General features: G+C 37.7%; 1 protein-coding gene across 7 annotated transcripts; it reads left to right on the forward strand.

The window, feature by feature from the left end:
* The first annotated feature begins 394 nt into the window (after window positions 1–394).
* Window positions 395–25,968, forward strand: NIPA2 (NIPA magnesium transporter 2). Of its 7 annotated transcripts, none has more exons than XM_039220237.1 (7): window positions 395–643; window positions 1,398–1,534; window positions 8,647–8,878; window positions 10,326–10,382; window positions 18,866–18,956; window positions 20,554–20,714; window positions 24,480–25,968. In XM_039220237.1, the coding sequence occupies exons 3-7, from the start codon at window positions 8,740–8,742 to the stop codon at window positions 25,109–25,111; spliced, it is 1,080 nt and encodes a 359-aa protein (XP_039076168.1). In that variant the 5' UTR covers window positions 395–643; window positions 1,398–1,534; window positions 8,647–8,739; the 3' UTR covers window positions 25,112–25,968. The 7 variants fall into 7 exon arrangements, with proteins under 7 accessions (XP_039076168.1, XP_039076170.1, XP_039076169.1 ...); XM_039220239.1 differs by having other exon boundaries at window positions 1,513–1,534; XM_039220238.1 differs by having other exon boundaries at window positions 395–604.

A 25,968-nucleotide genomic window follows, 5' to 3' on the forward strand; every position in this document is an offset into this window, starting at 1 on the left:
GATAACAGGGGCGGTCTCTTGACTGGAAAATCCCGGGCGGAAGTTTTCGGTTTCTTGCCTAAGTTTCTGTTTCCCGCGGAAGTCGTAAGGGTCACTGATGTATTGGTGGGAAGGTCAGCCATCTTAAGAAGTGGCGGGAAGGTCAGCCATCTCAAGAAGTCTGCCATTCTGTGGCGTCTCTGCCCTACCTCTCAGCCGGCCCAACAGCCACCACTCTTTCTTCCTTCACGCCGCCCCACTCTCTGCTCTCCGCAGCCCAAGTCCAGCTAAAGAAACCGGAAATCCAGAGAAAGGCGCGCCAGGGGCGGGCCTTCGCTGCGCTGCACTGCGCCCGCGCGCGCCCCCTTTTGCGTCATTCGACCGCGCCCAGGCTCTCTTCCGCGACAGCTCTAGGTCCCGGTGGTGGCGGCGGCGGCGGCGGTCGCAGGTCGTCCGGAGCACGTTCCCTTCGGCGCTCCCCCATGGAGGAGGCGGCGCGCACGGCTGCAGCTCCGGAGGCTCTCACCTCCTACTGGACAGCGACTAAGGCGCTGGCCGCGCGAGCTCAAGAAGGGGTGGCCTGTGCGGCCTGTGTGGGCGTGTGAGCGGAGGTGACGAGGGCCAGGTAGTGGAGGGGAAGCCGCATGGGCGGCTTCCAGTTGGGGTGAGGTCGCCAGTATTTATTTTTTCTTTCAACAAGCGTGAAGGGGCTAACTGTGGGCGAGTCTGCCTGTCTTGGGTTGGCAGGGGCCCTTCAGGGGCGCCTTTCTCTTCTCTGGGAATACGTGTGCTCTGAAATGGAAAGGCTTTAACTCTTACCCTGCATGGAGGAAACCCGCTGCGAGTTGGGTTGCTGTTAAATGCCATGGAAATCTGGCTTGTTCCTGTCGGGGCGCTAGTTGATTCAGCTCATTCACATAGTTTTTGTTTGGTGAGTTTTAGAAGATTGTTTTAGCTACTGAGAAGGTATTAACTGACCGTTGAGCAAGTTTTAGAAGTCAGCCGTAACGTTTTGAACATGACTTTTAATTTCCTAACTTTTATAAAGTTATTTGATCCTGTCTCCCTCCCCATTCAGCTGAACAAAACTCCATAGACGTTTAGTTTTGTATTTGTGTCTTTAATTTCTTCACTAGGTTTTTCAATTTGTTACAAATACTGGACTACGTTTTAGTTCTGTTTTTAGAAATTCTCTATCTACCTTATGCCCAATTAGTACTATTTTTTAAGTAATAAAAGGAAAAATGAGGAAATAGAGATATTTGTTTCATTGAAGTAAGCTTTTGAAGCATTATGTTATTTATGCTTGGTTGAGTAGGTTTCATGTTGGTAAGTAAAAAGAGTATGGAGCCAAATTCTTGAAACTATTTAGTAACTATTCAGTCCTTTGGCCTACTTCTGTATTTTCTTCTTTCCAGGCCGGAGCTACTCTGCCAGGGTTTAAAACTTTAAATGAGAATAAAGAGTATTCTTTACAAGGAAATGAGGGTGGATAAGTCATCTCTAACCTCTTCCAGCTTTTTTTTCCATAAGAGAGACCATATTAAACTTCCATGTAAGTTAAAATTTTAATTTATAACTGATGTTGCTAAATTAGGGTTGGAGATTTAGGTTCTGCAGTATCTATAAGTACTCTTTTTTAAAAATAATTAGCGGGCCGCCTGGGTAGCTCAGTAGGTTAAGCTGGCTGACTTTGGTCAGGTCATGATATCACCATTTGAGAGTTGAGCCCCTCATCAGGCTCTGTGCTGACAGCCCAGAACCTGAAGACAACTTCATATTCTGTGTCTCCTTCTCTCTCTCTGCTCTTCTGCTCACACTGGCTCTTTCTCAAAATAAACATTAAAGAAAAATTTTTAAATAATTATCAAAATAAGAGATTGGGAAAAGTTAAAGCAGTGGAAACCAAACAGAAGTAAAGATTAAAAACTCTAATGTTTTCATTCAGTGTGGGCAACCTGTGTGTATAGAAGAAGAATCTAGTAGAGACACTTAGGTTCTATTTCAGACTGTGTAACTTTCTCTTTGGCCCTCTGCATGTGATTTAAACCCTTGGAGGTTTGGTTTCTTCAGTTTTAAGGTAGGGATAAAAATACCTTCTTCTCATTGTATGTATTAGAAACAGTGTACATCAGTTACCTGGGGCAGGGCTTCATTGGTGTTCAGTAAGTGTTAGTTATTACTATTAAAGGGAAATAATAAAAAGAATTATACTTGTTTTCAGGAAATTTCTTTTGTATAAAAATACTCTGCTGTGGTATCCTGCCTACCCTTGTTCACTCAGTGTCAGCCACAGTGGCCTTTCTTTTCCTAGAAAACTGCTAACATTTCATACCTCTTGCCTTTGCATTTTTTTCTCTGCTTTGTTCTTTTCCTGTCTCTTTCAGGGCTTTACTCTGTTACCTTCTCCACTAGGCCTTTTAACTAACCTAGTTCAAATAGAAGCCCCTCAACCCAACTCCTCAGTGCCCTTAACCGTAGCATTTACCACCTTCCAATATAACGTTTTGCTGTCTTTTGTCTTTTTTTAATTGTCTTGCCCTACCTCCAACTCAAGGTAAACTATGTGGGAGGGTTTTGGTCTGTTTTATTCACTGCTGTATTCCCTTTCCTAGAGCTTAGTATATATTCATGTCAGTGTTGTTTGAGTAAATGTGATAAGCTCCTGTCCACAAGAAGCCACTATGAAGGGGATGTAAGTCGTATACATAACCATAACATAGGCTAGAAAAGTGTCCAAAGAGAAGTGTAGGTTTAATGACCAAGAAATTCAGAAAAGATTGATTTCTCTGGCTTGTGGAATTTAAGCAGGGCTTCATGTGGAGGTACATTTAGAATTTGCTCATTAAAAGATGAAAGGGATAATGTATAAACAAAGGTATGGAGGCAGAGAAGGGATAAGAATGACCTCGTGTATCACAGGGTGTGGGGAATATTAATATTGGGAAATAAGATTTAAAAGTTAGGTTGGGAACAAATGGTGAAAGGTCTTAGATAATTTCAAAATTTGAACTTGTTTTTGTAAATATTGGGTAGCCATTCTAAGCTTTTAAGCAGGAGAATGAGATAGCATAGATGTGTTTTATAGAGCAGTGTGACAGCATCATTGTTGAAGCTGAATTAGGATAGGGAGAGCCATGGAGGTATGAGGCTGTATTTCACAAAGGTATGCTCCATCTGGTACTGCTGGCCCTTGTATCCAGTTTGTGTAATGAGGATGGTAAAGCCATGGTCAGAATACAAGGAGGAGCAGATTGGCCAGATAATGATTTCCACTGACAGCCTGGTTAGAGCTGCTACTTCCTTGTGTTCCACCACTGGGTCTAAATGGAGACTCCAGTGGGAAAGACAAAAAGGCTGGATTCTAGCGCTGGTTCTTCTACCTACCCACTTTTTGAGAAGTTGCCTAACATCTCTGTACCTGTTTTCTCTTCATGGGGCCCTTACCACATACCTTTCAAGGTTTTGTGAAAATGAAATGTCAAAAATGCTATGACAGGTTTAAAGCTGTAAATGTACTTCTGTTGGTATATTTTTTAAAAGTATGTAACTTTCATAGTTGTGTTGCCTACTATTAGTCGTTCTGCAAAGCAAATCTTAATATCAGCTATCTCATAGATGGTAGAATACTAGTCCCGTCTTTTCCTGTTCTTATGTGTTCTTCGTATTTTAGAAGAAGGTGGACCAATTTCAGAACTTTATTTTCTTTAAGATATATTTATTTCTTTTTCAACATAACTTGTATTTAATGAAAGTTAATGTTATATTCATAAAAGTAAAGTCACCTTTGAAAATTAAAATTTAGAAAGATCAAGTAGAGAATTCTAGGAACCTTTAAAAATGTGCTTAAAATTAAAATGGGTCATTTCAGATCATTTTACTCAACTGTGGAATCCTTGAGGTCAGGGACTTTTAAATAAATCATCCTCATAACTCCAACATCTGGCATATTAGAGCTGCTCAGTACATGTTTATTGAACAGATGGCCACATTATAAGTAATAATAACAGCTAGTGGGGAGGAGAATGGGGTGGGACCTTCTACCTGAGTCCCTCTGAGAGGTTGAATGGGCACGTTATCACCTTAAGCTTGTCATCTCTTACTTGGGAACATAGTTGAAGTGAAACAGCAAATTTTCTTGTTTAGCAGTCTTTAAACCTGGCCCTACTTCATAGTTAATCCTCAAGAATAAAACATAATCTGTTTCAGGAGTGCCTGGGTGGCTCAGTTGGTTAAGCATCCAACTTTGGCTCAGGTCATGATCTCTCAGTTCGTGAGTTTGTGCTTCACACCAAGCTCTGCACTGAGCATGAAGCCTGCTTAAGATGTACTCTCTCTCTCCTCCTCTCTCCTCCTCTCCCTCTCTCCCTCTCTGTCTCTCTCACCTGCTTGTGAGTGTGCCTGCACTCTCTCTAAAAAAAAAAAGTCAGCTTTATGTTAGTGAAGTCTGAATTTGGATTTGTGAGGCTTTCCTATTGGGATTGGAACTATAGATAAACCTGACTTGTTTGGGTATCATTTTGCAGGTAACAACGTTCTGTTTTATAGATTCCAGAATATTCAGACTACAAGTTAGCGAGTTCAGACTTTTAAAAGGTAGGTTTATGGGGCGCCTGGGTGGCTTAGTCGGTTAAGCGTCCGACTTTCGCTTAGGTCCTGATCTTGCAGTTCGTGGGTTCGAGCCCCCCGTCGGGCTCTGTGCTGACTGCCAGCTCAGAGCCTGGAGCCTGTTTCGGAGTCTGTGACTCCCTCTCTCTGACCCTCCCCTGCTCACACTGTCTCTCTCTCTCTCTCTCTCTCTCTCCTAGAAATAAATAAAACATTTTTAAAAAAATTTAAAAAAAACTTTAAAAAAATAAAATAAAATAAAAGGTAGGTTTATGGACCAGGGAACTTTAGGTAGTCACTTCCTTAGTAGAATTTGAATGATAATTAAGAACACGTGCTTCATGGTGATAATCGTTAAAGGAGCTGATTTCAAGTTAGGGGGTGCTTTAATGTTAGGTGACCCTTGTTTATGGACTGCTGAGTGGGTTGAAATGTGTTTGGTAGCTAGATTTCTTTATTCCCATCTTCCCAGACTTTATTACTGTTACCTTTGCATTTTCACTTATATATATTACTGTCACTTCCCAGCATACAACTGGGAAGTTGACAACTTTTTACAGTTCTTAAGTTTATAGGCTGTAAAAACAGTTTTTACATTTTAGGAAGCTGATCTAAATGATGCAGCTTTATTTTTAGGGCCAATTATAAGTATTCCATTCATCTGTATTCACCCAGAAAACCGATATTAAGACATATTTTGAAGCTGTAGGAGCCCAACACCCGGCAATCTAGTGAGGGAGACTGGGTCATAAACATGGTTAAGTCAGTCATTTAGAGTGTGCTGGGAATACCATTTAGCACACTTTTTTAGTTGTCATCATCTTTTTAGAGTTTACTTTTTTTTTATATTTATTTTTAAGAGAGAGTGCGTGAACAGGGGAGGGGCAGAGAGAGACGGAGACACAGAATCTGAAGCAGGCTCCAGGTTCTGAGCTAGCTGTCAGCACAGAGCCAGATGTGGGGCTCAGACTCATGAACCATGAGATCATGACCTGAGCCAAAGTCAGACGCTTAACCCACTGAGTCACCCAGGTGCCCTTATAGTCTATAGAAGTAATTCTTTCTGCTAATCATTTTATTCCCAAATTCTCTGCCTCCCTAGTCCCTGCATATGTTTATGTCTCTGTACATAACTGATCGTCACAGTCCAGAATTATTCCAAAGGCAAGCTGAATTTGAGACTTACCAGTGTGTGGCACATAAAGAGACCAATAGCTTATTTTATTTGATATTTAAAAATCAGTAACTTTACAGATTGTTAAGCTTCTTTCTTTTCTTGTGACTCAAGCAAGACCATGTACCCAGACTGAGTCTCCAAATTCCATTCCTAGGACCTTTCTCAATGCGTTTTCTTGCCTTAGGAGTGTGGCATTCAGAGGGCTAGGGATACTTCTCCCCTTATGAGAAAGATGAGTCCTGGAAAGGCTTCAGTTAGACAGCTAATCTCATCCATATTGTGTGTGACTGATACTTAACAAAACTCAGAGCACCTCCCTGACTTGAATGTTTTACGTTCTTTCCATGTTTCAATATTTTCTTATCCCAGATCGTGGGGTGACTTTGCTTTTGGGACTTGTTAGTTTCTATCCTGACATCTCTGCAGCTCTTGAGCACTATAACATGTGTTTTAAAAAACATTAATATGGAAATGTCCAAACATACATAGTAAATAGAGTAGAAAGAATAATATACTGAGCCCCTGTGTGCCTGCCACCCATCTTTACCACTGATTCCCATTTCTGCAGACAAGTTTTGGTTTTTCAAAAATCTGATGGGAATTAGTTATTCCAGTAGCATGTAGCATTTATGATTGTAGTCGTGGTTCATTAAGTCAGCAGGGATGACTTTGTGTGTTTTGCTGTGCATAGGGCGATGGCAGGGTGCAAAGGGGCAAGCAGAGATATAAAGGTCCTTTTTAGGTCTAGACTTAGAACTGGCACTCCTGTCACTTACACATACCCCCACATTGGCCAAAGCAAGCCACGGAGCCAAGTCCCAAATCAGTGGGTTGGGAAGGACTATTCTTATGAAGTGTTCTGGGAACCATAATGTGACTCAACAGGCAAATCTAAACACTTGCCCCTTTGGCCCCTTTTTACCATTGTTATAGAACAATATCACCCATTACTTGACAGTCTTTTGTCTGTCTTCCCATGGAAGACTAAAATTTAGCTATCACCATTTTATCCATAGAGCTTAATATAATGCATAATGCTTAATGCTTATGTTTGGTGAATACTGTTTGAGGGAATGGATAAAGTAATTGAGGGACTAGGTGGTTAGGAAGTTAAATTGCTTTTGCCAAAGACCAGAATCTCATAACTTGAACAATGGAAAAAGTTGGCTAGTTGGCAAGGGTTAATGAGTGAGGATCCTGACTGAATTGTAGATTAGTTCTGGAACTCAGTAGTTTAATTGTGGGACTAAAAATCTTAAGACCTGCCAGAAAGTTGGGCTAGCAGTAAATTATAACTAATCACAAACCTTTTTTTTTTTGTTTTTGAGACAGCATGAGTCGGGGAGGGACAGAGAGAGGGGGAGATACAGAATCTGAAACAGGCTCCAGGCTCTGAGCTGTCAGCACAGAACCCGATGTGGGGCTTGAACCCACAGACCGTGAGATCATGACCTGAGCCAAAGTTAGACGCTTCACAGACTGAGCCACACAGGCACCCCTAATCATAAACTTTCTTGTTGAGTAATATCTTTCCCTCTACTTTCTGCACTTTGCTTTAGTTCATTTGTCAGCAGAGTTCATGAGTTTGACATTTGAAAAAAAGTGTGCAGTCTTTGGTAAGCCTCTGCTCCCTGTCTGGTCTTGTGGCTTGAGCCCTCTAGATCTATGGCCCTCATGTTCTCCAAAAAGTCCACCAGTATCACACTTGAACCGTGGAAATATCTGTCTACTAGAATTATCATCCTCTGCTAACTAATGTGAAAGCTGTCTTCTCTCTACACACCCCCAAATAAGCTAAATAAGAAATAAATTACCATTTGCTTATATCTACATATATTTCTAAGAAGAAAGTGTATGGGTGAGAAAATTTTTAATTTCTCTGTATAGATTATTCAAAAATGACATGTGAAACTGGTAAATGTATTTATAAACTAAGTTTGTATATCTTTATGACTGATTTTCATTCTGTAGAATATTTTTTCTTATCAAAGTTTTGTTACTTAGGACTGTCAACTAAGACTGGAACCATTATTTAAATATGAAACTAGACCTTATAAAACTAATTTAAATTTTAAATTTAGTATCAGCATATAAACAGTATTATTTTAATTTCTTTCAGCTTTATTGAGTAATCCCTGACATAAAACATTGTATTAGCTTAAGGTATAACATAATGATTGTATATATGTATGTATTATAAAATGATCATCACAATAAATTCAGTTAACATCACTTCATACAATTATACATTTTTTTCTTGTGATGAGAACTTTTAAGATCTTTCTTAGCCACTTTCAGATATACAATACGGTATTTTTAACTGTAGTCACCATACTGTACATTATATCCCCCAAATTTTTTGTTTATATCTTTTGGCCACCTTCCCCCATTTCTGTCACCCCTCTATCCCTGCCTCTGATAGCCACCAGTCTGTTCCCTGATTCTATGAGTTTGGTTTTTAAATTTCCTTTTAATGTTTTATTTATTTCTGAGAGAGAGAGAGAGACAGTGTGAGCAGGGGAGGGCCAGACAGGGAGGGAGACACAGAATCTGAAACAGGCTCCAGGCTCTGAGCTAGCTGTCAGCACAGAGCCTAATGCGGGGCTCGAACTCAGGAACTTTGAGGTCATGACCTGAGCCGAAGCCGGACACCCAACCAACTGAGCCACCCAGGCGCCCCGAGTTTGATTTTGAGTATGATCCTATCTTTTACCATAACTGGAAGATATAGAATTACATTAGTGGTAAATTGTAAATAGTAAATATATTATTAATAGTAGTAATGAAAATATTTATGAGAAGATAAATGGAGTAATTTTTGAGTTGCATTTGGACTAACATCATCATTCTCTGAAAATCTCATTTTGTTTTGCATTGTTTAGATTTGAAGACTGCATAATCCTGCCTCTAATACCAGTGGTTTCTCTGTTTTGTGATCAATGTGATTCACAAGAACTTCTTCAGTAACAAACGAAATGATCCAGGGGCGTGGAAAATATGACTTTTACATTGGTTTGGGATTGGCTATGAGCTCCAGCATTTTCATTGGCGGGAGTTTCATTTTGAAAAAAAAAGGTCTTCTGCGCCTTGCCAGGAAAGGCTCCATGAGAGCAGGTAGGCTCTGCCCTGTGACTTAAATGGTATCAGTGTATGCTTGTTACTTAGGTTCTTTGATGGAAGGCGACCACATCTTTATTCCTAGTTAGTATATTTGAAACTTTGAACTATGCAAGGCTTGTAAATGTTTATAGAGAATCAAACATCAGTTTTGTAATGAGAAAAATAAAAGCAAGACAATGTCAGTGTAAGCTAACTATTCTCTCCTACAGTTATTATCAAAATGGAAATAAGGGACCAGTGTCCAATTTAGCATCCAATCTTATCTTAAATTTGATATTTCTGCAGAGAAGGAAATAAGGGCTTATGAATAGAATCTGAATTTTACTGAAAGCTAGGATTTTTTTTGTCTAGTATAATAGAAATCTTACCTTAAGACATTTTTCCTGATAATCTCAATTGGTAGGAAGAAAAGAGAAGTGGAAGAGTACTCTGCTCAGTGAATTTCTAAAGAGTAGTATAGGTTGTTTCCTCAGAAACTCCTGACAAGTCACAAGATCTTGGGGGATACTTGATATGAATTAACTGCACTTTGGTGCTTTCACAATAGCATTATGTTGCATCCTAGCCGTGTTTCATCACTAAGCCTCTACTTTAGTTCTAGATCTGGTTCTGACCTCACAGGAAGACCTGCTTTGGTTGTAAAAACAAAACAAAACAAAAAACACCTCTCTTTGCCATCTTTATGGCCAGAGCTAATCAAACCATCTAAAAATAGTAGCCTCTATTAGAGGTTAGTGGGCAAAGGAGAGCATAATGGCATATATTGTTAGAACAAGTATATTCTTCATTCTTGTCCTAAGACAGGTACATTCATTGTCCGTGATATGTTTGTCAAAATGTTCATTTGCATTGACTTTTTCTTTTGGACAATGGCTTAAGTACTAGCTGCTTCCTGATTTTATCAGTTTTATTGGGAAGAAAGTCAAGTAGAAAAGGAGGGTGAGCATCCTGGTAGCTGCAGATTGTGATTAATGCTGACTTTTTATGAATGGTCAATATAAGATCCCTTTCTCCAAGTAACTGCCTCATAAATGGGGCTAACCCACATCTATACGGCTTATCCACTTTCAGACTAATTCATTTGAAGCTGGGCTACTTCTTACTTGTTCATCTTCTTTACTTGGTTTATTGAAGCTGAGTTCACGAAACAAAAGAATGAAGTATGGGCTGAATATAAGGATTAATTCCTTCTCTCAAGGAATGAGGTTTGTAGTATTGTGCAAACCTAAAAATTGTAACATTCTCATTACCTCATCCCCTTTTCTAAGAAAATCATAAAAATACTATCTAAGAAATCCCCTTATACAGTCATGATGGAACCTTTATTCAAAGTAATAATCATCAACAAATAAGATGTTTTAAAATCTGTCATTGCTGTTGTCATAAATTTATAAGAGTCTGATAATCTTCCCAAAAAGTGAAATAATTTTTTCATTCACAGGTCAAGGTGGCCATGCATATCTTAAAGAATGGTTGTGGTGGGCTGGATTGCTATCAAGTATGTATAGAGAACATTTCAAGAAAACAGAATTGTATATTAAAATATGCATATACTAGTACAGCCTCATATTACTAGCACATTTTAAAACTTTAAATTCTTTGCTTTTATTTTTTAAATTTTATGTTTATTTTTGGAACAGAGAGAGCAGGTGGGGAAAGGGCAGAGAGAGGGGGAGACAGAATCTGAAGTAGGCTCCATGCTCCAAGCTGCCAGCAGAGCCCGATGCGAGGCTCAAACTCAAGAACCATGAGATCATGACCTGAGCCTAAGTCAAATGCTTAACTGACTAAGCCACCCAGGCACTCTTAAATTCTGTTTTTTTAATGAAAAATACTCAAAATGTGTAAAACTTAAGTCAGTAAAAGTCATTTAGCAAGCAATTTAATAGTTTAATTTGAATGAGAAGTCTTTGTTTTACCTGTCTGATTAAAAAATGTTTACTACATCTATGCATTTTTTAATTCTCATTTTAAGAAGATAACTTTGATAGTAAAAGATCATAGAGGGGTACCTGAGTGGCTCAGTTGGCTAAGCATCTGACTCTTGATTTCAGCTCAGGTTGTAATCTCATAGTTCGTGGGATTGTTGGCTCTGCACCAACAGTGTAGAGCCTGCTTAGGATTCTCTCTCCCCCTCTCCTCTTTGCCCATTCTTTGTTGCTCTCTCAAAATAAACAAATAAACTTAAAAAGAAAGATTGTAGAAAACATCCCATTTTTAATTCCTCCCCCTTCATTGACTTTCATTCCAAATAGGAAAAGAGGTATCCATTTGATAAGAGTGTCCATACTTATTTTGATGATTACCTTTAAAAAAGTACATAGAGGGGTGCCTAGGTGTCTCAGTCAGTTAAGCATCAATCTTTAGCTCGGGTCATGATCTCTCATTTGGTGAGTTCAAGCCCTGCATCAGGCTCTGTGCTGACAGCTCAGAGCCTGGAGCCTGCTTCAGATTCTGTGTCTCCCTCCCTCTCTGCCCCTCTTCTACTTGTACTCTGTCTCTCTCTTAAAAATAAATAAATGTTAAAAAAAAAAAAAAAGTAAATAGAAAAAATGATATCTAAGACTGAGCCTTCAAACTATTGAGGATTAAATTATCTAACTGTTCTTTATAAGCTTAAGAGCAACTGAAATAACAAAGAGACTAATATGACTATTCATTCAACAAATATTTTTGATTGTTTCTTGTATGCCTGGAATTGTTGCAGGTGCTGCAGATAAACTGTTCTAACAAACAGAAAACCCTTGCACACATAAGACTTAATATTCTAGATGGAAGACAAATAATAATAAACAAGATAAAGAAATTAAAATGTGTGTGTTAGTGATAAATGCCAAAATTTGCTAGGAGTAAAGTAGGGAAGGGATGTAACATAAAAGTTAGATGGATAAAAGATGTAAAGGAAATGAAGGGGCTAGCCATATGAATATTGGGGGAAGGAACATTTTAAGCAGGAGGAAATAGTAAATATGAAGGCCATGAGGTGAACCATGCCTGACCTTTTGAAGTGTGATAGGCAGCCTGCAAGACATCCCACAATGATTTTCGCCCCCTGTATTCACATTTTTGTATAATCCCCTCTCACACTGAATGAGTGCTGGCCCATTGTGATAGAATGCAAAAGAAGTGATAATGTGTTCCTTCTGAGGCCAAGTCACCAAAAGGCATGTGGCTTTGCCTTGATTGCTTGGATTGCTTACTCAGAAATCCAGCCTTCAGATAACTGTAGTCCTAATTTATATCTTTGAAATCTTGACCAACAGAAATTATGAGAAACCATGAGATCCTGACCATTAGAAAATATGGCTTTTGTTTTAAGCTACCAAATTTTACAGTGCTTTCTTATGCAGCACTAGATTATTAAAGCTTCAGGTAACATTAAAGAGGGAAGAACAGCAAGAGAGTGAATTTGGGGGAAGTAGCAGGGGATAAGTTTAGAGAAATAATGAGGGTGGGTCTTGTACAATACAGAAAGGACTCTGACTTTAATGTGTGGGAAGTCACTGGAGACTTGAGCAAAAGGGTGACATGATATGCTTTAGGTTTTAATAAGATCTCTCAGACAGCTGTGTTGAGGAAGAGACCACATAGGAGAAGAAGCAAGAAAACCAGGTGGGAGGCTGTTGAAATAATCAGGTTAAGAGGTGGTGATGGCATGGACCCAAGGGAGTTGCAGTGAGTATGTTAAGAAGTGGTAGAATTCTGAATTTTGTTTTGAGGTAGAACTGATAAGATATGCTGAAAACAAGTTAAAAAGTTGGATAGAATATAAAAAACAACCTCTTAAAAGCATGAAAGATTGAATATGTAATGAATTACCTAGCCAAGATCAGACAAAGGCGGAAATCTCAGAATGATAAGCTGGAGACACTTCTGCTCTAGATGTAATTGCAGACTTTAGAGCAGGCAGACTTTAGAGCAGGCAGGAGAGAGAGTGAACTTTTGAATTGGGCTAATAAGGATCAGAGTCATGTGCTGCTAAGAATGGGAATCAGCACAAGATTATTATATTGGAATTATAAAAACAAATAAAAATTACATGTCTTTTACAAGATGCACATATAAAACAAGGATATAGAATGGCTGAAAGAGAAAGATGGAAAAACACCTGAAGAAAGTTGAGATTGATGAGTGTGCTAGATAAAATATACTTCAAAGCAAAAAGTAATACTGTAGATAGAGAATTATTTTATAAAGATAAAAGGTTCAATTCATCAGGAAGCTTTAACAGTTCTAACTTTATTTAATAATATAGCCTTGAAATATCGAAAACAGCAGTTGACACAGCAATAGGAGAAATAGACAAATCCAATAACCATATGGTGAAATATTAATATAACACCTTTACTTACAGGGTAAGCAGAGTAAAATTGTTAAGTGTATAGAACATTTGAAGAGCAAATTTAACAAACTTCTTGGACATGTCACTGATCTACATTGTTTTCAAGGGCATATGGAAGGAATATTTATAACAAATGGACTATTTGCTAGATCATAAAGCCAGTCTTAAAGTTTTCAAAGGATTGAGTGGAATATTTTCATAGATTGTTATAGTTACATTAGAAATCGGTAACAAAAAGAATATAAAAATCCCCATGTGTGGAAATTTAGAAATAACGTACTCCATAGTTCAAAAAAGTCAGAAAGAAAACTAGAAAATATGTTGGTGCCAAATGCAAAATATCATAACTTGTGGACTATTACTGAAATAATTAAGATTTACAGTTTTAAATAAACATAATTAAAAATAAGAAAGGGGAGGCATCTAGTTCAAGAAAAAAGAAAAAGAATGGCAAAATAAACCCCAAAATGTAGAAGGAAGTAAAGAGCTAAAATTAAATAGAAAACAAAAGGTATTAAAACCAACATTTGGTTGGTGATCTAAATAAACTTTTTGTTTAAACTGATGGAAAAAAGGAACAGGCGGAGTAACTCGTGATGTAACTAGAGTTTTGTAAATATCAACAGGATGTTTGAACAGTTTTATCTCAGAAAATATAAAAACTTAGATAAAATAGGTAAATATTCTTCTAACTTAATACAGTTGGATCTGTAGTTTTAAAAACTTTGCATGTATTAGGGCTTGGGCCCAGATGGTTTCATTGGCAAGTTCTGTGGTCATTTTTAAAAGCAACACTGCAACTGAGTAATTTCCTAATAAGAGAAAAAAGGGTATGCATTCCCCCTCTCTTCTACAAAAGCTAGCATAATCCTAATACCAAAACCTGACTCAGACAGTATAAGAAAAAATAGTCTCATTTGTGAACATATATGCAAAAATCCTAAATGGTGAACAAATCAGATTTATTCTAGGGATGCAAAGTTGGCATAGCTTTCGAAAACCAATCACTGTAACTAATGATGTTAACAAATTAAAGGAGAAAAATTAATGATCATTTCAGTTTACTGAATTTTAATTGAGCAACTATTCATAACTAAAAAAATTTCAAATAAGTAATTGCAAGACCAACAAAACCAAAACAATCAAAATAAACAACAAAACAAAATATTGAAGGCTTTCTTTTTGAAACAGGGAACAAACAAATGATCTCTTGTTATTCTTTCAGTATTTTGAAAGAATTTCTTAACAAATGCAGTAAGGCAATGGGGTGGAAATAGAATTAGAAAGAAATATATAAACTTGTTATTTACTGATTATATGGTTGTGGGTATAAGAATTCCAAATTATATACAGATAAATTATAAAATTAAGATTTAGCAGAGTGATGTTGGGTTACAAAGTCAACATCCAAAACTTAATTGTGTTTCTGTATTACCAGCAACAACTAGAAAATGAAATGTTAAAATGGTGCCATTTGCATATAATTCTTAAAAACTGGAATTACTTAATTCTAAATCTAACAAGAGATGCGAAAGATACCCATGGAAAAAATGAACGCTTACTGAGAAAAAGACAAATTACACGGATATATTATTTTCAGGGGTTGGAAAGATTCATTATTGGAAAGTCAACATTTCTCTCCATAGTGACAGATTAAGTGCTATTCCATTTAAAACTGTAGGTGCTTATGTGCTACATAGTAAATTGATTTAAAAAGTCCACGTAAAGCAGAAATATTCTTTTTTAAAATATTTATTTATTTTTGAGAGAGTATGAGCAGGAGAGGGGCAGAGAGACACACACACAGAATCTAAAGCAGGCTCCAAGCTCCAGCAGTCAACACAGAGCCCAATATGGGGATCAAACTTACAAACTATGAGATCATTACCTGAGCCGAAGTTGGCTGCTTAACCAACTGAGCCACCCAGGTGCCCCTAAAGCAAAGATATTCTTAAGAGGTGAAAGGACTTACTCTACTAGGTATTAAGGTTTATTATCAAGCTACACTGAGTATGGTACTGTGCCAACATAGACCAATAGAAAGGAATGGAAAACCCTAAAACAGAACCAAAAACAGTATATTTATTGCAAAGATAGTATTGAAATAGAGAAATGTGCTTTTCAGTATATATTATTGTACCAACCCATATGGAAAAATATAAACTTTGATTTCGACCTCACTCCATACATAAAGATCAACTCTAGGTGGTTTATAAACTTAAATGTGAAAGAGAACGCTAAAGAATTTAAAGGATAAAGAATTTCGAGAAAGATCTCCCATATAAGAAATGAGTGAATGGGGCGCCTGGGTGGCTTAGTTGGTTAAGCGTCCGACTTTCGCTTAGATCATGATCTCGCGGTTTGTGGGTTCGAGCCCCGCGTCAGGTTCTGTGCTGACTGCCAGCTCGGAGCCTGGATTCTGTTTCAGTCTGTGACTCCCTCTCTCTGTGACCCTCCCCTGCTCACGCTGTCTCTCTCTCTCTCTCCTAGAAATAAATAAAAATATTAAAAAAAAAAAAAAAGAAATGAGTGAAATAGGTGAAGGGTATTCAAAGTACACTTAAGGGGTGCCTGGGTGACTCAGTTCATTGAGTGTCCTGTTTTTGATTTTGGCTCAGATCATGGTCTTGGAGTTGTGGGATCAAGCTCCGTGTCTGCTCTCTCCCTCTGCTCCTCTTCCCCACTCATTTGCTTTCTCTAAAAACTAAAACAATTTTTTTTTAATGTAAAAGATGAGCACTGAGTAATGTATAGAATTGTCAAATCAAATTGAATACCTGAAACTAACAATACTGTGTGTTAACTGTACTGGAATTAAAATAGAAAAATAAAATAACATTTCTCAACAAGTAGGAAGCACCATCAAGAGATCTTAGAGAATGAAAAGGCAAATTACAGAATGTGGCAAAAATGATTGTAATGTTCTGGTTTTTTAACTCAGAATCCTACTAAATATTTTATTAAGTTGATATCTCATGGACATCAAATTGCCAACACTATGGAAAAAGGGGTTAATATAAAACAAACTTTATTTTTTAGAGCAGTTTCTGGTTTAAAAAGCAGTATTGAGGAGAAGGTACAGAGATTACTCATATGCTCCCAGCCCATACACATGCACAGCTTCCCCCATTAGCAATACCCCTCACCAGAGTGGTGCACTTTCTACAGATAATGAACCTACACTGACACATAACAATCACCCAAAGTCCATAATTTACATTTGGGTTTACTCTTGATGTACATTCTGTAGGTTTGGACAAATGTATAATGACATAATCGACTGTTGTGGTGTCAGGCAGAATAGTTAAACTGCCCTAAAAATCAGTGAGTCTTTGGGGAAAGGGAGGTTGCAAATACATATACATTAAAATTTTTAATAAGGGGCACCTCGGTGCCTCAGTCGGTTAAGCATCTGACTTTTGATTTTGTCCCAGGTCATTACCTCACAGTTTGAGATTGAGCCCCACGTTGAGCTTTGTGCTGATAGCGCAGAGCCTGCTTGAAATTCTCTCTCTGTCTCTCTCTCTCTCTACCTCTCTCTCTCAAAATAAATACATAAAAATAAAATAAGTATCAGTGAGTCTGTTTTAAACCTTCTCTATTTCCCTCTTAACTCCAACTCCACTGGCTTCCATACTCTCAAATAGTGATAGGTCTTCTACTTAAGAGAGCTAATAAAAGCCATCAAGAACTCCCTCCATTTCTCACACCAAATCTGAAACCTTACCTTCTTTCTCATCCCTCTTGTTACAAAGAAAAACGTCCTCCTACTGCTTTAGGCTAACCCCTTCATCTATGTTACGGACACACACACACACACACACACACACCCCGCCACTTTGTCAAGGACTCCTGCCTAGGGAAAATTTTAACCCACAGATTTACATCCAAATTATATAAGAACTTACCTCAAATCAGTAAGAGAAAACAAGTAACTTTACTGCAGACAAAAAAAATTGACCAGCTGCTTCACAAAAAGATTTTACTTGTCCAGCCAACACATGCAAAAGGGAAATGCAAATTGAAAGAATTATAAAATAATCCCAATCCCCATTAACAGATTAGCAAACTTTTAAATCTGACAGTACCACCAAGTGGGACAAAGGAGCTCTGTTAAGTGAAATTTGGTATAACCATTTTGGAAAACACAGTAGCCATGAGTGATCTTTCTATAAGATCACATCCTTCCCCATGAGAATACCCAGTGGCTCTTCAACTCAGATGAAATCCTTATCAGGACTCTCAAAGGACTTGTACCAGATGGCCCTGGCTACCTCTGACTCCTGGGCTACTCTCCTCTTGCTCATTCTACTGAAGCCATCCTGCCTTCCTTGCTGTTCAGACATGAAACAGCCTTGAGTCAGGTTTTTCTTGCTGTATACTCCCTGATTGGGAAGTTCTCCCCCCAGATAGCTGCAGGTAAATATTTCACTTCATACCAGGCTGGTTAAGTTTCCTATCAGAGTGCCCATGTTTGGCACCACGATCCTGCCCTCAGTAGCACTACATTCCTTTCTGTCACTTCGTTTTTCTTTATTTTTATTTTTTTTTAATGTTTATTTTATTTTTTAGAGACAGAGAAAGTGGGGGAGGGACAGAGAGAGAGAGACACAGAATTCAGAGCAGGCTCCAGGCTTTGAACTGTCAGCACAAAGCCCACATGGGGCTTGAACTTGTGAACTGCAAGATCATGACCTGAGGCAAAGTCAGACGCTTAACTGACTGAGCCACCCAGGTGCCCCAGTCACTTCATTTTTCTACACTCCATGGCTATCCACTTGACTTGTATTTTGCCTGTTTTCCCTCACAAAATGTAAATTTTAGGAGAACAGTATCTTTGTTTTTCTCACTGCTCTATTAGCTGATCCTATAACAGCATCTGGCACATTGTAGGTACCTATGGATGTATTTTGAATATAATAGTTGACTTTTAACAAAAGAAAAAGCTAGTGAAAAAGACTTGGGAGAAGTACTTTTACAACAGTTTTAGTTGCTTTTAATTGTTTTTTGTCACAGGGTATGGGTATCAAATTTTAATTTTAAAAAGTCTATATGTAAGATAAATTAGATCTCTTCCAGTTAAAATTTCAGATTTGTTTCTAATTGGTTTGAACGTTAATGTTGATAATTTATAGGAGACCTTTATGAATAGCTGGGAGAAAATACAGAAATTACTGAGTACAACTGAAATAGTACTCAATAATAAATTTTTAAAAATATTTATTTTTATATGTATATAGTTGTATATATGTATATAGTTGACCCTTCAACAACATGGGAGTTAGTGGCACCAAACCCCTGTGCAACTGACAATCTGCAAATAACTTTTGATTCCCTAAGAACTTTACTATTAGTGTACTATTGACCAGAAGGTTTAACCAATAATGTAAATGGTTGATTAACATGTATTTTGTATATTATATGTACCATATACTGTATTCTTAATAAACTAGAGAAAATATTTTTAAGAAAATCATACAGAATACATCTACAGTGGTTAAAAATGTATATGTAAGTGGAAAAAGCTTAAACTCCTGTTCAGTTCATGGGTCAACTCTATATGAAAATAAAATGCAGGCATTTCCATTCTCAGTGATTTGTACCTATCTGAGAGTTTCTTTTGTTGTCTATCTCCCAAGTGGGAGCAGGTGAGGTGGCCAACTTTGCTGCATATGCCTTTGCACCAGCCACCCTAGTGACTCCGTTAGGAGCTCTCAGCGTCTTAGTAAGGTAAGGTACACTACACTACATTTCATATGTAGAAACAGCAGTCGGTATTTTAGTCCATGAAGTATTCAGTACCATCTAATTATACATGCTCAGAATAATTTACATTTAAACAATCTTGAGAACTTTTTTTAAAGATGTGTATTAATTTGCTTTTAAAGGGTTATCTTTTGTGCATAGGCATGCTGTCACTTTGTGGGAGAAAATGCTTCTATGCTTTTCTTGCTTGTACTCAGAGCCAGTGATTGTTTTTATTACAATTTTTTAAAATTTCAAGTTGGAAAAAAAAATTTCAAGTTGGACTTGTTAGAACATTTATCATTTGAGACATGTGCACTTTGATAGATGATGGTTGATGATAAATCAGTTTCTATACCTACTACAGAAAATCAATGATTAGATGCAAGATTATGTGTCTCTGAAGCCTGGTTTGGGGTACTCATTTGGAGCAGTCCAAGACTTGTTCTTTTTCAGTTATCTTAATGCTTAGCCCCAACAGCTAAGCTCATATTGAAGCTTGGCTACTATTCTCAAAGTTGATTAACAAGTTTTTTATTTTTTTTTTATTTATTTTTTTAATGTTTTATTTATTTCTAGGAGAGAGAGAGAGAGCGTGAGCAGGGGAGGGTCAGAGAGAGAGGGAGTCACAGACTGAAACAGGCTCCAGGCTCTGAGCTGGCAGTCAGCACAGAGCCCGACGCGGGGCTCGAACCCACGAACCGCGAGATCATGACCTAAGCGAAAGTCGGACGCTCAACCGACTAAGCCACCCAGGCGCCCCGATTAACAAGTTTTTTAAAATTTTCTTCCTCCAAGATAATTTGTATACATATATAAATTGATATTATATGTAAATTACATATATATTCAAGATACTATGTAATATATATTATGGTACATTGTTTTTTACCCTTAATTTTTTGTATCTTATGCCATTATAATTATAGGTTTACATTATATGTTTTTTCAATTTGGATTAAAATGGCTATAATGTATTAAAATTTGATAATTTAGGGGTAACTTTGTGGCTCAGTCAGTTTAGCATCCAACTTCAGCTCAGGTCATGATCTCACCGTTGGTGAGTTCCAGCCCCATGTTGGGCTCTGTGCTGACAGCCCAGAACCTGGAGCCTGCTTCGGATTCTGGGCCTCCCTCCCTCTCTGCCCCTTCCCTGCTCATGCTCTTGTCTCTCTCTCTGTCTCTCAAAAATAAACATCAAAAAATTTTTTTTAACTTGATAATTAATAGGCAAATTATATAGAATTACACGACACGTAGGAAGTACGCATCAATCAATATAGATAAATAAGTTGAGAAAATTTAAGCATAAAATTTGGTTTGGACCTATATTCTTAGGCTATAAATTTGTGCCACAGCTCCATTTACTGTAAATTTCATATTGATTTTCTACAGTAGAAATATCGTAACTATGCTGGTTTAGTGTATCACTGGAAACTTTCGTTTTAGCTTTGTCTGAAAGCCAGAATCGTTACAAGTCAGTGCTTTAGTTTTTCAATAACTTAAAATTCTGAGTTGTGTTGATATTTAAATATGAGAAAAGTGACTGATTAATGTTGTACACTCCTTTCCACCATTTTAGTGCCATTCTTTCTTCATACTTTCTAAATGAAAGACTTAATCTTCATGGGAAAATTGGATGCTTGTTAAGTATTCTAGGATCTACAGTTATGGTCATTCATGCTCCAAAAGAAGAAGAGATCGAGACTTTAAATGAAATGTCTCACAAGCTAGGAGATCCAGGTAAGAAATAAGAAAAGCTGTATCTTTATTTTAACTAAAATTATATGTGCATGTAAAGAGGCAAATTGTTCTACATGGTTTATTATGAAAAATAGTGGTTGTTTTCCTCCCCTTTCAGACCCTATTCTCTTGTTTATTTTGTTCTTTAACTCTTTGTCTCTAAATAATATGCTTATATTACTGCTACTCTCTTTGGCTTTAGGCATCATCTGTTATATCTACTACCTGTTGTATATACTTAGTTTTGTTTAAATGATTTATTTACATTATAATCACTACATAACTTTTATTCCCAGTTTATACATACGATACATTGTGATTATTTTTCCTTCACTGATATTGTTTGATAACTTTTGTGTGAATTTATCAGTCCATCTTGAAGCTATTCTCCAGTGGTCTTAATTCTCTTCCTCAGTAATTTCAAACATATTAGGTATTCTGCAGTTTCATCTCTTCTGGAAATCTCTCCCAGAGCCTCAGTTGGCCTTAGTCTAGACTGGTATCTTGAGACTACTAGCACATTTGTCATTCTAAATTTTCCTTCATCAGCATCTTAGAGGATCCCCTCCACTTTCTGTTTTTTCTTGGCTATGAATCCTGGGTTTGCTCATTCATTTTGGTTGGAGCCACTGTTGTAGGAGAGAAGAAAGGCACAGAAAAGATGAGACTTTTTGAGATCTTGTATATATAAAAATTGTCTTGTCACTTCCAGTGTTGCCGCTAAGAAAAACACAGTTGATTCTCTACCTTTTATATGTGACCCATCTTTTATCTTTAGAAACCTTTAGGATGTCCTCTTTGTGGGCCAGTTTTATTCATTGTGCTAGGTACTTGATGGACTTTTTAAAATCTGGAAATGTGTATCTCACTCTAGGAAATCAGTTTGCCTTTTGATGTATTTTCTCTTTGTGAACTTCTTATTCTTCTATTGATTGGATCCTTGACTATACCATGAGTTTTCACATATATTTTTCCCCTGTTTTTAACCATTTTTCCTTTTAGCTCTGTGTCCTGGGAGATTTCCTCAGTTTTGTCTTCTAGCTCTTTTGAGTTTTATTTCTGCTATTTCATGTTTAATTTCCAAGAGCTTTTATTCTCTTGGGGTGTGTGTGTGTGTATATGTGTGTGTGTTAAACACAACACAAAATTCACCCTCTCAGCATTTCACATAGGTATGGTACAATATTGTCAACTACATGCATGGTGGTGTGCAGCAAGTCCTGAGAGAGTCCTGGTCATTTAAAATTTTTTTCTCTGGGGCGCCTAGGTGGCTCAGTCAGTTAAGCATCCGACTTCAGCTAAGGTCATGATCTCACAGTTCGTGGGTTTGAGCCCTGCATTGGGCTCTGTGCTGACAGCTAGCTCAGAGCCTGGAGCCTGTTTCAGATTCTGTGTCTCCCTCTTTCTCTGACCCTCCCCTTCTCATGCTGTCTCTGTCTCTCTCTCAAAACTAAATAAAACATTAAAAAAAAATTTTTTTTTAATAACATTTTTTTCTGCAAACTTCAACATCAAGATTATTTGTGGGCTCCATTTTTTCTTTTGCTTTCAGTCATTTAGTTTTGTCTTTTGGCAATTTCAGTTAAATGCTGGGCATACAATATTAAAAAGTTTAGGGGCGCCTGGGTGGCTTAGTCGGTTAAGCGTCCGACTTTCACTTAGGTCATGATCTCGCGGTTCGTGGGTTCGAGCCCCGCGTCGGGCTCTGTGCTGACTGCCAGCTCGGAGCCTGGAGCCTGTTTCAGTCTGTGACTCCCTCTCTCTCTGACCCTCCCCTGCTCACGCTGTCTCTCTCTCTCTCTTCTAGAAATAAATTAAAAAAAGACATTAAAAAAATAAAAAGTTAAAAGGCTCTAAATGATATTTTATTCCTTTAGAGAGAACCTAAATTTCTTCTTTCGGGCAGTTACGAGTAGAGATTACCTTTAACTTAATGTGTTCTTCTGTCTTTGTAGGGACTGGTGTCTTTCCATTTTGCTTTTATTCTTGATCAAAGTCCTTTTTCTCAGCTGATAGCCTGGGATGTTTACTTGGACCTTCCACCTTGGTGAACTTTGAATGGCAGTGTCTGTGTTAGCATTCCAAGACTGCAGGCCTCTTCACTCAGCTATCTGGCTTTTTCACCAGGCTGTCCACTTGGCTTCTCTCACCTAGGCACATGCAACTTCTGTGCCCACAAATGCCTTAAGGGGAGTTGCACACAGAAACTTGGGCTCACTAGTCTTCACTTCCTTCCTTCCTGGAATCTTGGCCCATTGTGTCCTAGCTACTTAGGCATCCCAAAATTCGAAGGTTTGTTTTTGCCTAGTCTACTGAAACTTCCACATGCCCCAAGTCACCACTTTCTATTGGGCTTTATGCCCATCTTTATTCCCTGCTCTAGAACTGGCAGTTATCACAAGGAAGAAAGCAGAGGTGAGTGGTGACCTTACCTTTTTCTCCAGTTTTTCCCCCTTCAAGTTCTGATTGCTTCAGTTGCCCTGGTATTTCCTCTTGTGTTTTTATGTTTGTTTTGATGTCTCTCCTGGTTATCCTTGGCTGCCTTCTGAAAGTCAGGCTTGTCAAATCCCAAGCAAAGTATCCTGCTTGGCTGCCTGAGTCATGGCAGTTGAGTGGGACAGGGAGAGTTAACATCATAGACATAGACCTTACCTCAACCTCCTATTTTAGTGTAGTACCTCCACATTCAACTGGCCCAGAGTTTTCCAGTTCACTGTGGCAGGAAGAACAGTCACTCACATGCTGAATAGGAATCCTGATATCTTAATTCTTCTTTAATTTAATAGACTTTCAGCCAGGCCTCCTGTTTTTCAGTCTCCCCTAACCCTACTTCCAGAGACACATTGTATCTTTGGAATGTTTTGTGCTGCAAACTGAGTTATGTTCTAGTCTTTGATCACTGCTGATGTGGGACTCAGCTTTCATGGATATGCTTTATCAGTTCTGCTTTTTGGCTTCCATAATATGACTGTCATCTCCTTTACCTGTACTTGTTTTTGTATGTTTGCTTCTTTAAGAATCCTATTGCTATTTATTTTATTACGAGAATTTAAGGAGTGACTTCTGTGCTCAATCTTAAATCTGTGCATCCTAAAATGCAGATGATAGATAATATTGACATTATTGGGTAGATGTGAGGATTAAATGAATTAATCAGTGCAAATTGCTGAGAAAACTGCCTGGCCCCAGGTGCTACACAGTTAGCTATTACCATGCTAAGTTCAGTTCTCCATATTCAATGAGAACCCTGATGTTCAGATTCTCTTAATGATTTGCTGTTTACCCCTGTGGTTGTCTCTAAATATTTTTAAAATGTACTCCTTCTAGGAAGAACTTTATAACAGCTGTTCTTTTTAGCATCTATAAATTGTTGCGTCGTCTCATAATTTCTCTCTACTAGTTTCTCATTGTTTCCAACCTTGGAATTAGAGCATCCCAAAGGGTAGGAAGTAGCAAGATCTTCTAGAATAGGTGGCTGTGAATCAGCCTGATCTGTTTTCTATGGTCTAATTATCATGGGGCCTAACATGCTGTGTTAAAAATGTTAGTGGTATAACAGTTTGTGAATATGAAGTACAGTGTAATCTTCCAATGTATACATTTAACTAATATTTTTATGAGTGTGCTTTTGCTAGGGCAGCAAAAGAAAGCTAATACTTACTTTAGGACCACACCTTTTCTCCTTCCCTGTTGAGTTTTGGATTCTCAGGGATTTCTTTTAATACTTACACATTTACTAAATAAGCCTTTTCTTGCCTCCTCCAGGATTTGTGGTCTTTGCAACACTTGTGGTCATTGTGTCATTGATCTTAATCTTCGTGGTGGGACCTCGCCATGGACAGACAAACATTCTTGTGTACATAACAATCTGCTCCGTAATTGGAGCGTTTTCAGTCTCTTGTGTTAAGGGCCTGGGCATTGCTATCAAAGAGCTGTTTGCTGGAAAGCCTGTGCTGCAACATCCTCTGGCCTGGATTCTGCTGCTGAGCCTTATAGTCTGTGTGAGCACACAGATTAATTACCTGAACAGGGCCCTGGATATATTCAACACTTCCATTGTGACTCCAATATATTATGTATTCTTTACAACATCAGTTTTAACTTGTTCAGCTATTCTTTTTAAGGAGTGGCAAGATATGCCTGTTGATGATGTCATTGGTACTTTGAGTGGCTTCTTTACAATCATTGTGGGAATATTTTTGTTGCATGCCTTTAAAGATGTCAGCTTTAGTCTAGCAAGTCTCCCTGTGTCTTTTCGGAAAGACGAAAAAGCAATGAATGGCAATCTGTCTAACATGTATGAAGTTCTTAATAATGAAGAAAGCTTAACCTGTGGAATTGAACAACACAGTGGTGAAAATGTCTCCCGAAGAAATGGAAATCTCACAGCTTTTTAAGAAAAATGTAATTAAAAGGTTAATCTATAATTGTGTTATAAAGTGAATTTGAGTATCAGAATGTGTCTGAAAAAAACATTGTTCTCAAAAAATGTTCTCTAGAGACAATCTTTTTTAAAGCTTCACTGATTTGGACCAAGAAATTACTTTTCTTATATTTACATGATGGTAGCTCACTAAATGACCTCAGTACGTGGCCAATTTCTATTAACATTGTATTATTATAGAGGTATTTTAACTTTTCCTTTACCAAAATCTAAATGCACTGACAGTTTTAAGTCTATAAAATGCTTTATTTTTTCATTGGTGATGAAAATCTGAAATGTACATTTGTCATCCCCACTCCATCAATCCCTGACCATCTGAAAGCTTTTTGATTTAAAAAGGAACAAAATTTTCCTAATACATTATCCTGTGATTTACCTTACCTGTAAAAGTGAATCTTGTTTGATGACTTATTTAATTTTGAAATGCTAAAGAGAAACCTAAGTTATTAAATGAAGAAAAACTTATTTACAAAACAAAAAAGGGTAGGAAGTTTCCTGATGGCAGTGTTTCTTACCCTGTGACTTACTACCACACATTTGATGGTCTTCCTATTCCTTGATGGCACTTTGCTAAACCAGTGCATCTCGTGTCTGTCAGGCTGCAGCCTGACCAGTTTCATTCTTCACTTACTCTAATCCCTTGATACCTGGAACCTTGATTACCATTTTACATCAGCTCTTGTACTTTTCAGTATATTTTCATAATGAGTTATATTGTCATTTAGATCTTCTAACAACTCTGGGAAATAAAGTCAAAAAACTAATTTCTTAAATTTAGTTCATGTTATAATAAAAAGAAAAATTGAAACA

Source organism: Hyaena hyaena, unplaced genomic scaffold (assembly GCF_003009895.1).
Source record: "Hyaena hyaena isolate Hyena2069 unplaced genomic scaffold, ASM300989v1 scaffold_892, whole genome shotgun sequence".
Classification (NCBI taxonomy): Eukaryota; Metazoa; Chordata; class Mammalia; order Carnivora; family Hyaenidae; genus Hyaena; species Hyaena hyaena.

Bases quoted from the DNA above. Each gene is read 5' to 3' on its own strand.
- NIPA2 (XM_039220237.1), top strand. From the start codon at position 8,740: ATGATCCAGGGGCGTGGAAAATATGACTTTTACATTGGTTTGGGATTG. The intron at 10,383-18,865 runs GTATGTATAGAG...CTATCTCCCAAG, and splicing joins GTGGGCTGGATTGCTATCAA to TGGGAGCAGGTGAGGTGGCC. The intron at 20,715-24,479 runs GTAAGAAATAAG...TGCCTCCTCCAG, and splicing joins TCACAAGCTAGGAGATCCAG to GATTTGTGGTCTTTGCAACA.